Below are 12,852 nucleotides of genomic sequence, written 5' to 3' on the forward strand. Positions count from 1 at the left end.
TTGATATTTGCCTTGACTGCTTCCCACCAGGGAATTAAAAACAGGCCTTGTGACTCTCCAAATGGCATCATCCATCTGGAGTTCTTTCATGCTTTCTGCGATCAGCAATTTTACACTACCACATCTCTCTGCTAAAATAGCTGTCATCATTATGGCAGATCAAGATTAGATCATCTCCCCTGCTGTGTAAGTACAGTTCTTCCTCGAATTATCCAAGCCCTGGCAGATTGTGATTGTGATAGCATGATTGTGCTGGAGAGTTTACAGAAGAGATACACCAGGATGTTATTTGTGATGGAATGTCTCAGTTATTAGGAGAGAGTGCATAGATGAATTTGTTTTCCTTAGAACAGAAGAATAATTATGGAATTATGAGAAGACACAGTAGAATGTAAGAAATTTTTCCTAACAGAAATATAAAACAAGGCATGTGTTTATAACTTAAGGGGGAGCTGAGAAATATTTTTTCACCTAGCCAACGGTTGGAATTTGGAGCAAAGAGCTTGACAGCAGAAGCGACATTAAATGTCATAACATTTAATATTTAAATAAGCAGTTGAACTGCCATAGCATGTGAGAGACACAGAGAAAAGGCCGTGGTTTCGGCCCAAAACGTTTACTCTTTTCTATCGATGCCGCCTGACCTGCTGAGCTCCTCCAGCATCCCGCAGATTTTTCTCGTGTTTGTGGTAAACCGGATTTGTTTACCACAGCCCTTTAGTCATTAAGGGTCAAAAGGCCCGTTTCCTTACTTGTATGTCTCCATGACTAAACAGACTCTTCCCTACCATGTAACGTTACTGATTTCGTTGTAAAGATGCAGCGCTCGGGGATGTAGAAAACTCTCCGACCCGAGAAGGATCATCCACATACATGTTTATGTACATCTGGGAATTTCGATGGAGTATCGCCTTCGGCACAATTCTCTTATCCAACAGAAAGCGGGACATTCTCTCAGCACAGCACATCACTGAAAACCCAGATTTTCTGCGCTTGTTTCGCTCCTTTCCCAAAGTCAAAAAGACGACTCCCATTAGATTCCCACACCACCTTTTCGCTGGGCTGGCTGGATCTGCGATCACGATGACAACGGCCCGCGGCACCATGGGAATGTTCTGGAGCGGAAGCGGATTGGCTGTCTTGGCGTGCTGCGCAATGGCGGCTTCTGGAATGTGGGTGCTGTCGTTGCGGTCGCGGATGGTGTCGCTCAGGTAATGGGGAGGTACAGGATGGTGGGAGGGGGGAGAGGTTCCAGTGACAGGGAATGGGGCGGCATGATACTCTACTGACAAGTAATGAGGCAGTATGGTTGGTAATGGGGCGGTGTAGGGGTCTAGTGACAGGTCCGTATTGCTGCGCTAAGTTCTATTAAGTGGTGGCCTTTGTGAAACCACGCTCGGTAACGGGCCTGAACCAGGCTACCTTAAGGAGGGAACGATGTGGGGTGGGGTGATTACTTGTTGAGTGTGCATATTGAACTGAGTTTCGCAAATGAAAGGTCAGTACTCCCAGGTGTTGGAAAATCAGACTGCTCTTGGTCCCGGAACCATTTGAGGAATGTCACTTTTCATAAATGTTAAGGAATGTGTCAATGGTCTCTACAGTCGCATATAATTTAAAGAAATTGGTTTTTATACAACCTTGTTCGAAAACCTGCACTATGTCCTCGAACACGGCTCATCCAATCTTAGCTATGTACTGTGTCTACTGAGGAGCCTTGCGAGTGACCAGCTGCCTCCTGTAACTATAATGCAACAGGTTTTAGGGAGAAGCTTCCAGAAAGTGTCTGTGGTGTAGGTATTTTTTTAATCTATCAAAATGCTGTTGAAGTAACTTATTTGCTATTTTTAAATATCAGTGATATTGATTATGGGTGTTAGAAATGATTTTTAATAAGGTGTGCAATCAGCATCTCAGACTGAAAATTAAGACAGTATAATGTGGCTGAGAGATGGTAGTTATGGGATTCAAGTGTAAAATGACATGGAATAAATAAGGATACTTGGACAGCTAGATTTCTAGTCAGGTAATCTGTTTAAAGAATGGAGAGGCTGCAGAGAAGCCTTTCCACAAAATATGGAGCCAGTCGGGTATGTAAAATCCATAGTTCAGATTTTCGCTTAATTTGTATGGGAAACATATTTCTCTCCCATACAGTACAGTGAAAATCTGAATTTTTTGTTTGTAAAAGATTGGATCCTGGATAGATCAGTTGATATTTCTATGAATGAGTTGCAAAGATTTTAGAAATCCTATTATTTCTCCTCCTGCCTAACCTTAACTCCATTTTGTTCCTCAGTTCCTTACCTGCTTTCTGGTGCTCATTTTAGCCATGGGATACCACCTGCCTTCTCAAACTTCTTCCCACTAAACTAAACTCATGTTCACCCAATGTGAAGTCCATGTTTCATCATTATTTGATAATGTCACTGTTTAGTTAGGCACTTTCAAATCTGTCATTTGCCTTTATTCCAGCTGGCCTTGCAAACTGCTGCTCAGATTCCAAACTTTCTCTCAGATTCCTGAATACATTATTCTATTGCAAATCCATTTCCATTTTCCAAGCAACTCTATTAGTCTAAGTGGATATTGGACCACTGGAAAACGATGCTGGAGAAGTAGTAATGGGGACGATGAAATAGCAGACAAGCTGAATAAGCATTTTGTATAAGTCTACACTGCGGAAGACACTAGCAGTATGGAGGAAGTTCCAGTTGTCAGGGGACATGGAGAGTGTGAAGTTACCATAACCAGCGAGAAGGTTCTTGGGAAACTTAAAGGTCTGAAGGCAGATAAGACACCTGGACCAGATGGCGTACACCCAAGAGTTCTGAAGTAGGTGCCTGAAAAGATTGTGGAAGCATTGATAATATCTTTCAAGAATCAGTTGATTCTGGAATGGTTCCAGAAGACTGGATAATTGCAAATGTCACTCTGCTCTTTGAGAAGGGAGAGAAGCAGAAGAAAAGAAACTATAGGCCAGTTAGTCTGACCTCAGTGGTTGGGGAAGATGTCGGAGTTGATTATTAAGGATGAAGTCTTGGGGTGCTTGGAGGCACTTGATAAAATAGGCCGTAGTCAGTATGGTTTAATAAAGGAAAAATCTTACTGGACAAATCTGTTGGAATTTTTAGAAGACATAACAAGCAAGATATTCAAAGGAGAATGTTGTTCTTGGATTTTCAGAAGGCCTTTGACAAGGTGCCACAAATGAGGCTGCTTAAAAAAGTACGTGCCCATGGTATTATAGGAAAGATTCTAGCTGATTGGCAGGAGGCAAAGAGTAAGAATAAAGGGAGCCTTTTCTGATTGGCTGCTAGTGGCCATGGTGTTCCACAAGGGTCTCTGTTGGGACCAATTTTTGTTACGTTATATGTCAGTGAATTGGATGATGAAATTGATGGCTTGTTGCAAAGTTTACAGATGATATGAAGGTAAGTGGAGGTGCAGGTAGTTTTGAGGAAGTAGATTATAGAAGGATTTAGACAGATTAGGAGAACGGGCAAAGAAATGGCAGATGGAATACATTGTTGGGAAGTGTGTGGTCATGCATTTTTCTAAATGGAGAGAAAATGCAAAACACTGAGACACAAAGGGACTTGGCAGTCCTTGTGCAGAATTCCCTAAGGTTAATTTGCCGATTGAGTCTGTGGTGAGGAAGGCAATTGCAATGTTAGCATTCATTTCAAGAGGACTATAATATAAAAGCAAGGAAACTTTATAAAGCATTGGTGAGCCTCACTTAGAATACTGTGAGTAGGTTTGGGCCCCTTATCTTGGAAAGGATGTGCTGAAACTGGAGAGGTTTCAAAGGAGGTTCACAAAAATGATTTCAAGATTGAATGGTTTGTCATACGAAGAATGTCTGATAGCTCTGGGCCTGCATTCACTAGTATTCAGAAGAATGAAACCTATCGAATGGTAAAAGGCCTTGATAAAGTAGATATGGAGTCGATGTTTCCTATAGTGGGGAAGTCTAAGATCAGAGGACACAGCCTCAGAATAGAGGGGTGTCCTTTTAGAATGGAGATGAGGGAGGAATTTCTTTAGCCAGAGGGTTGTGAATCTGTGGGATTCTTTGCCACAGGTGGCTGTGAAGGCCAAAACTTTATGTATATTTAAGGCAGAGGTTGATAGATTCTTGATTGGTCAGGGCATTTGTGATACAGGGAGAAAGCAGGAGATTGGGGCTGAGAGGAAAATTGGATCAGCCATGATGAAATGGTGGAGCAGACTTGATGTGCCAAATGGCCTAGTTCTGCTCCTATACCTTATGGTCTTATCAATACTGTAGATACCCAGCTCCATTGTATCATCATTTCTCTTCGTATTTTTATATCTCTATGTTAAATCTATCTGTTTGCCATCTGGTTTCAAAATTATCAGCTGTTTCTTCCAGCTAAATATTGAGAACACCAAAGCCTTGGCTCACATCAGAAACTCCTCGCAATCAATTTGATCCTTCCTTCTGGTCACTCTCAGACTGAACCGTATTTTTGTGTATTTATCTTGTTTGATGGAGCTGCCTCCATCACAAAGACACTCTGCATAAACCTTTTCAGTATCCCTACCAAGGCTATTTTGTTCCCTCTTGACATTCATTGACAATACCCATGTCAATACCCATTTTCTCGAAGGCATCTAGGAATGGCAATAAATGCTGGCCTTGACCACCTTGTGTGCTTTGAATCAGTAAAATCAAGATAGTGTGTAGTTTATTACATCCGAGCTCAGCTATATTAGTGCACTCCTGCCTGGTCTCTTTCATTCTCTGAAAAAAAATTGTGAGTTCAATATTCTTCTGTCCTTATCTCAAGAATTGTTTGTGCAATAACCTAGGTTGATGATTGGCCCATTTAAATGTCTATGGAGAGAAATAGACAGCTGAAGTTTCAGGCTGAGACACTTCATCTGGACTGGAAAGGAAAGGGGCTGAAACCAGAGTAAGAGAGGAGGAGGAGAAGTAGAAGCTGGTAGGTGATGAAGCTCCTTCCTCTCCCCATGCTGCCGCCTTCTGTCTGCTCCCTTCCTTTCCTGACCACTGAAAGGCGTTAGTCTGGAATGTTGACTGTTTATTTACCTCCATAGATGCTGCCTTACCTGCTGAGTTCTTCCAGTGTGTTTCTCAAGATATCCAGGATTTCTAGAATTTCTTGTGGCCCACTTAATGTCCTCCTGTCAACTTTCAAGAATTCTGCGTTGCTTTTGTCCATTTGCCACTTCCTTAATGTCACCACTGACCTCAAGTTCACAGGCTAAATGTGTGGGTTCCATTCTGTTGTCCTTTGAGACCTACTGTGGCCACTTAATATTGCTTCTTTTGGAATGTGTTTTATCTCATCATGTTCCTCCAAAGCATCATGGCATTTTCAAGCTGTAAATACAAATTATTTTTTGTAATGCTCAATAATAATAGTATGTAGGGTAAAAGGTGTCAAATTATTATTCTGCTTCCATGAAGTGTATGATGAATTATGTGATGATGAAAATAATACTAACCCCATACAAATGTTGAGGATGAACAATTTGCCTGTCTTTGGTTTTCCTGCCATACCGGTCTCTCAGCACTGTGTTTCCTTATATCTTGGTAAGTAGCTCTAAAAGCAACTCATTGTATTTCTGATGAGGAAATTGCTGCAGTCAAAGATGGGGAAAATACTGCCAACTCATCGCTGATTTTTATATATAGTTGTTTGAATTGATTATTTTGAATTATCCAGTGGTCTGAAATTGGTATTTTTAATATGGGTAAACCGAACATTGTTTGTGGCAAAAGTGTAACTGTGTACTGCCTCTCACCCCAGTCAAGGCATGCACTTAAGTACTTCTTGTTGTATGTCCCAGTGGACATTTTTGTGATTAGTGTATGATGTAGTACGAGGCCAAGATGGTGGTGTTGAAAATGTTAAAAGCCTGAAGGTGAACACAGTGTTTTCAGGCAGAACATTTTTTTTACTTTGTGATGTGTGATGAGAGAACCAGGAGGAGATGAGGTCCAGAGCTGTCCCCCCTGTGAACTATACTGCTAATATGAGTGAGAGAGAGGGGGGGGGGAGGGAGGGGGAGAGAGAGAGAGAGAAAAGAAGAAGAAGGAAGCCTCCTGCTGCAGATGCTGATAATGAGAGAGAGAGAGAGAGAGAGAGAGAGAATGATTTAGTATCTTCGATAATTGTTTACTTTTGCTCCAAGGACACTTTTGCCTGCTTGTGTGAATCCCTGCAAGGCGGGGCCAGGTGATGGACATGGACAGTTGATGAATGGCTGGTACCCCATCAGGGGAGATAAAAGGCAAGTCTGCTGAGACACCGGCAGACACACCACGGGACACTGAAAGAGCGTTGTGCACCCACAGGAAGGTGGGGGCTTGGAGGATCAATTGGGGGGAATTGATTAGAGGCTCACAGTGTGTGAAGGCAGACTGGTGGGGGCTTGTGTGTGTGTCCACCCACGCTGGGTGACAAGCCCACCACTGAAGAACGGTCTGGCCTGGAATGGAGGGGTCACAGTCGGTGACCACAACAGCACACCAGAACAAGAAGACCTTTGTTTGCCTGCTGCAACTGCTCACCCCCTCTCCCTCCTTCTCCCCCCCCCCCAACGGTACCACAGCAACTACCTCGACTAAAAATAAACTGAACTGAACTCTGCACCATCATAAGACTGTTCATTTACCCCAAGACTTCGATAGAGCTTGGTTTTGATTTATATTTCCACACTTATGTATATATCATTGCTAACCTGTTTTATATGTATATTTGCATTTTATTACTTACCAGACTCCAACGTATCATTCCATTTCTGCTGGTTTGGTAACCCAGTCACGGGGTATGTGACAACTTTTAGCATATTGGACACCGACTAAGGATATTGCACATTTGGTTTTGATTGTCCTATCAATGTTAAGATTAAGTAGGATTTAATCTGTATCCCAAATGGCAGATATCAAGAATTAGAAGTCTTCTAGTAACTTTAATCTTTCACACAATTGGATTTGGCTCCAGGATGTAAAAATCTACTCATAAGCCTTTATGATATCCTTAGTCACAGGGGTGGTGAACTAATGGCATGCATGCCCAAGATGTCACACACAAACATGTTATTAGTGCATGGCATGCAGTGGTGCCACTCGATTGTTTAAAGCCTACCCATAATAAGAAAAAAAATACATAATCGTTATCTTTTCTGCCAGATGATGCAGTGATTTTTTTTTACAACCTGAAAGCAGTCTGCTTGGCGCTAGTGAGACAGTTAGGAAGCATATGACATTGGGCGATATATTTTGAAATCCTTACAGATCTGGTACTCGCATCAGTATTTTGATAGTAAATGGTTACAATAACAATACTATTTAGAAATGATGTTCTTTCAATTGATTTTTAAAAAGAATATTATTAATTCTTGAATGGGTTTTCTAAAATCCTTCATTTATTTCAACCTGTCTCTGTTATTTTATTAATAGTAAAACAATTAATAAAACTAATCATCTTTTTTCCTTAAAGTCCATAATTATTGTTACTAATTCATTAATCTCTGCTCAAAATTAACAGCGCATGAGATTTTTTTTAGATTATTGCCAATTTGGGCATATGCTCTCAAAAAGGTTCGTCAACCCTATTTCAAGGGCAAGATTTGTGCTCTCTGGGGCAAACAGTTTGCACCTTATTGTTTTGTTCTGAACTCCACTATTCATTGTAATTTTCTTCTTCCCACGCTGGAGCGGAATCTGTGCAGCTAATCCCAATTAAATGTTAAAACATATCATTCACAAGTTTGTGTACAAAAATACTCTAAGTATGGTACTTACTGGGGTTAGGGATGTTTTATGAAGAGTCACTTTAATTAATTTAATCGCTGAGCTAGATCAGTCCCGGAGTCATCAAGGGCAAATATCACATGAGTGAGATTGTCTCGTTACAACAGATTACTTTAGCTCTAGGCCTGGTACCAGGTGAATGAGAATCAGAACAAAACACAAAAGTAAAATTTTGCCTTAATAATGAGAACTATTTTCCACTTATGCTGTGTTCTGGACCTACATCTTAAGTTTCCAAATTGGTTGGAAGCCTGGTTGTGAAAGGTTGAGGGTTTGGCATGGAGCTAGCAACTCCATCCTGAAAAAAACCAAAGCTACAGAAACAGAAGCTCCAAAGACTTCATCCCTGGGTGAGGAGGGATCTTCAAAGATGGGCTACACCTGGGGACAACTTAAAGAAATGGCCCAGGACAGAGGACTCTGGTGAGCTGTTGGCAGTGGTCTAATAGGAATGATGGGCTTTATAAGAAGAAGAAATTGATTGATTGCTGTGGCTGTTTGTGCAAGCTGATGGATTTTGCAACATTTTAATGGTGTTCTCTTTCATTCCTTCCTAGTTTAAGGCCATTATGGTGTGTGCATCTCTCTTCACTGTCTACATGTTATTCAAGGGTCCCCATTCGAAGCTTCTCCAACTGTAAGTATGCAGTTGTGCCATCTACTTTTTAAGGTAGATTTTAATTAGTCTTAAAAGGTGTGACCTTTAAGGGAACTGCTGATTTTCCAAAGGCAATGACTGGTACACAAGAACATGGGTGATGGACCAATTTGCTCAGCACAAAATCCCAGAAAATGATTTAAGTAAAAGATTAGTTAATCCATGTTTGTAATACTTGCCAGTCGGGGAGAGAGATGTACAATGCTCAAGGTTCTCAGACCGAAATGTTGACTGTTTACTCTCCTCTGTAGATGCTGCTTGACCTGCTGAGTTCCTCCAGCATTTTGTGCGTTACTAGTGCGGTAGTAACTGGATAACATTTCTGTCTGTGCAGCACACTCTCAATGCTGCATTGTAATATCAACTTGAATTATGTGTTCAAGTAGTGCTACAGTGGACCTTAAACCTTAAGCATCCTCATTAAAAGCTGAAGGTGCTATCTGCTGAATCTAGATACTTTTGAGCTACTTTAACTCAAAATTGCCTTAACTATGCTCTGGCTGAAATCCAGTCAGTACTCATCTACATCAAAGATTCAAAGTACATTGATTATCAAAGTCTGTGTGCCATATACAAGCCTGAGATTCATTTTCCCACAGAAAGCCATGAAACAAAGAAAACCATGAATCATGTTCAAAGCGAAACAGTAACACCCCATGCACAAAAAACAATTGTGCAAACAGCGAAAAAAAAGTGAAAAACAGAATATAAAACACAAAACTGAAAGAGTCTGTGGTATATTCAGTTCAGCTCAGTTCAGTTCAATCTAGTCCTGTGTTGCTCGTTACTTGCAAGCCACTCTGATCAAAAATTGCCCAAAGTAGCAAAAAAAAGAGAAGCGACAAGAAACACATCATAACTTGAAATCCAGAGTCTAATCCACAAACTGCATCGATTAAACCTTACCCAAGACTAGCAGCATTGAGCAAGAGGGCGAGAGATAGAGTGACCATTTGAACACAGGGACCTTCCTCTGGGAGCAGCAGCGAGAAGCTGGTTGATGGCGCTGAACACCTGCTTGCCTTAAAGTTTTAATTGGTGAGATTGGTGAAAAATGGAGCCTGAACACCTCCCTCTGCAACTGGATCCTAGACTTCCTGACTGGGAGACCTCAGTCAGTCTGGATCAGGAGCAGCATCTCTAATACCATCACACTGAGCATGGGGTCCCCCCAGGGCTGCGTGCTCAGTCCATTGCTGTTCACTTTGCTGACCCACAACTGTGCTGCAACACACAGCTCGAACCACATCATCAAGTTCGCCGATGACATGACCGTGGTGGGTCTCATCGGCAAGAGCGATGAGTCAGCTTACAGAGAGGCGGTGCAGCGGCTAATGGACTGGTGCAGAGCCAACAACCTGTCTCTTAATGTGAACAAAGCAAAAGAGATGGTTGTTGATTTCAGTTGGGCATGGAGTGACCACTCCCTGCTGAACATTGACGGCTCCTCGGTAGAGAACGTTAAGATCACCAAATTTCTTGGTGTTCACCTGGCAGAGAATCTCACCTGGTCCCTCAACACCAGCTCCATAGCAAAGAAAGCCCAGCAGCATCACTACTTTCTGCGAAGGCTGAGGAAAGTCCATCTCCCACCCCCATCCTCACCACATTCTACAGGGGTTGTATTGAGAGCTTCTTGAGCAGCTGCATCACTGCCTGGTTCAGAAATTGCACCATCTCGAATCGCAAGACCCTGCAGCGGATAGTGAGGTCAGCTGAGAAGATCATCGGGGTCTCTCTTCCCGCCATCACAGACATTTACACTACACGCTGCATCCGCAAAGGAAACAGCATTCTGAAGGACCCCATGCACCTCTCATACAATCTCTCTCCCTGCTGCCATATAGGAAAAGGCTCTGAAGCATTCGGGCTCTCACGACCAGACTATGTAACATTTTCTTCCCCTAAGCTATCAGACTCCTCAGTACCCAGAGCCTGAACTGACACCTTACTGCCTTATTGTCTTGTTTATTATTTATTGTAATGCCTGCACTGTTTTTGTGCACTTTATGCAGTCCTGTGTAGGTCTGTAGTCTAGTGTAGCTTTCTCTGTTGTTTATTTTTACGCAGTTCAGTCTGATTTTTGTACTGTGTCATGTAACACCATGGTCCTGAAAAACATTGTCTTATTTTTACTATGTACTGTACCAGCAGTTATGGTCAAAATGACAATAGAAGTGACTTGACTTGACAATCATAGGCTCATGCCCCGCCTCCAAGGCTGCACGCTTCATAGAACATAGAATAGTACAGCACATTACAGGCCCTTTGGCCAAAATGTTGTGCCGACCCTCAAACCCTGCCTCCCATATAAACCCCCCCATCTTAAATTCCTCCTTATACCTGTCTAGTAGTCTCCTAAACTTCACTAGTGTATCTGCCTCCACCACGGACTCAGGCAGTGCATTCCACGCACCAACCACTCTCTGAGTGAAAAACCTTCCTCTAATATCCCCCTTGAACTTCTCTCCCCTTACCCTAAAGCCTTGTCCTCTTGTACTGAGCAGTGGTGCCTTGGGGAAGAGGTGCTGACTCTGTCTATTCCTCTTAATATCTTGTACACCTCTATCATGTCTCCTCTCACCCTCCTTCTCTCCAAAGAGTAAAGCCCTAGCTCCCTTAATCTCTGATCATAATCCATACTCTCTAAACCAGGCAGCATCCTGCTAAATCTCCTCTGTACCCTTTCCAATGCTTCCGCATCCTTCTTATAGTGAGGTGACCAGAGCTGGACACAGTACTCCCAAGTGTAGCCTAACTGGAGTTTTATACAGCTGGATCATTACATCGCGTCTCTTAAACTCTATCCTTCGACTTATGAAAGCTAACACCCCATAAGCTTTCTTAACTACCTTATCTACCTGTGAGGCAATTTTCAGGGATCTGTGGACATGTCCCCCCAGATCCCTCTGCTCCTCCATACTACCAAGTATCCTGCCATTTACTTTATACTCTGCCTTGGAATTTGTCCTTCCAAAACCTCACACTTCTACGGTTTGAACTCCATCTGCCACTTCTCAGTCCACTTCTGCATCCTATCAATGTCTCTCTGCAATCTTCGACAATCTTCTACACTATCTACAACACCACCAACCTTTGTGTCGTCTGCAAATCTGCCAACCCACCCTTCTACCCCCATATCCAGGTCTTTAATAAAAATCACAAAAGGCGGAGGTCCCAGAACAGATCCTTGTGGGACACCACTAGTCACAACCCTCCAATCTGAATGTATTCCCTCCGCCATGACCCTCTGCCTTCTGCAGGCAAGCCAATTCTGAATCCACCTTGCCAAACTTCCCTGGATCCCATGCCATCTGACTTTCTGAATAAGCCTACCGTGTGGAACCTTGTCAAATGCCTTACTATAATCTATGTAGATCACATCCACTGCAATACCCTCATCTATATGCCTGGTCACCTCCTCAAAGAACTCTATCAGGCTTGTTAGACACGATCTGCCCTTCACAAAGCCATGCTGACTGTTCCTGATCAGACCATGATTCTCTAAATGCCCATAGATCCTATCTTTAAGAATCTTTTCCAACAGCTTCCCCACCACAGATGTAAGGCTCACTGGTCTATAATTACCTGGACTATCCCTACTACCTTTTTTGAACAAGGGGACAACATTCGCCTCCCTCCAGTCCTCCAGTACCATTCCCGTGGACAGCAAGGACATAAAGATCCTAGCCAGAGGCTCAGCAATCCTTGCCTCGTGGAGCAGCCTGGGGAATATTCCGTCAGGCCCTGGGGACTTATCCGTCCTCATGTATTTTAGCAACTCCAACACCTCTTCTCCCTTAATATCAACATGCTCCAGAACATCAGCCTCATTCATATTGTCCTCACCATCATCAAGTTCCCTCTCATTGGTGAATACTGAAGAGAAGTATTCATTGAGGACCTCGCTCACTTCCACAGCCTCCAGGCACATCTTCCCACTTCTATCTCTAATTGGTCCAACCTTCACTCCTGTCATTCTTTTGTTCTTCACATAATTGAAGAATGCCTTGGGGTTTTCCTTTACCCTACTCGCCAAGGCCTTCTCATTCCCTCTTCTTGCTCTTCTCAGCCCCTTCTTAAGCTCCTTTCTTGCTACCCTATATTCCTCAATAGACCCGTCTGATCCTTGCTTCCTAAACCTCATGTATGCTGCCTTCTTCCACCTGACTAGATTTTCCACCTCACTTGTCACCCATGGTTCCTTCACCCTACCATTCTTTATCTTCCTCACCGGGACAAATTTATCCCTAACATCCTGCAAGAGATCCTTAAACATTGACCACATGTTCATAGTACATTTCCCTGCAAAAACATCATCCCAATTCACACCTGCAAGTTCTAGCCTTATAGCCTCAAAATTTGCCCTTCCCCAATTAAA

The 12,852-nt window shown here is 42.7% G+C and overlaps 1 protein-coding gene across 4 annotated transcripts in view; it reads left to right on the forward strand.

The window, feature by feature from the left end:
- The first annotated feature begins 724 nt into the window (after positions 1-724).
- pisd (phosphatidylserine decarboxylase) overlaps positions 725-12,852 on the forward strand; it is a 273,060-nt gene continuing 260,932 nt past the window's right edge. For 2 of the 4 annotated variants that reach the window (XM_059983260.1, XM_059983261.1), the window contains exons 1-2: positions 725-1,211; positions 8,371-8,450. In XM_059983260.1, the coding sequence (XP_059839243.1) occupies positions 874-1,211; positions 8,371-8,450 (418 nt within the window). In that variant the 5' untranslated portion in view covers positions 725-873. Of the gene's footprint in view, positions 1,212-1,734; positions 1,794-8,370; positions 8,451-12,852 lie in introns of those variants that run through there. The other 2 variants (XM_059983263.1, XM_059983264.1) reach the window with 1 other exon arrangement.

This window comes from Hypanus sabinus, chromosome 10 (genome assembly GCF_030144855.1).
Source record: "Hypanus sabinus isolate sHypSab1 chromosome 10, sHypSab1.hap1, whole genome shotgun sequence".
NCBI classification, from domain to species: domain Eukaryota; kingdom Metazoa; phylum Chordata; class Chondrichthyes; order Myliobatiformes; family Dasyatidae; genus Hypanus; species Hypanus sabinus.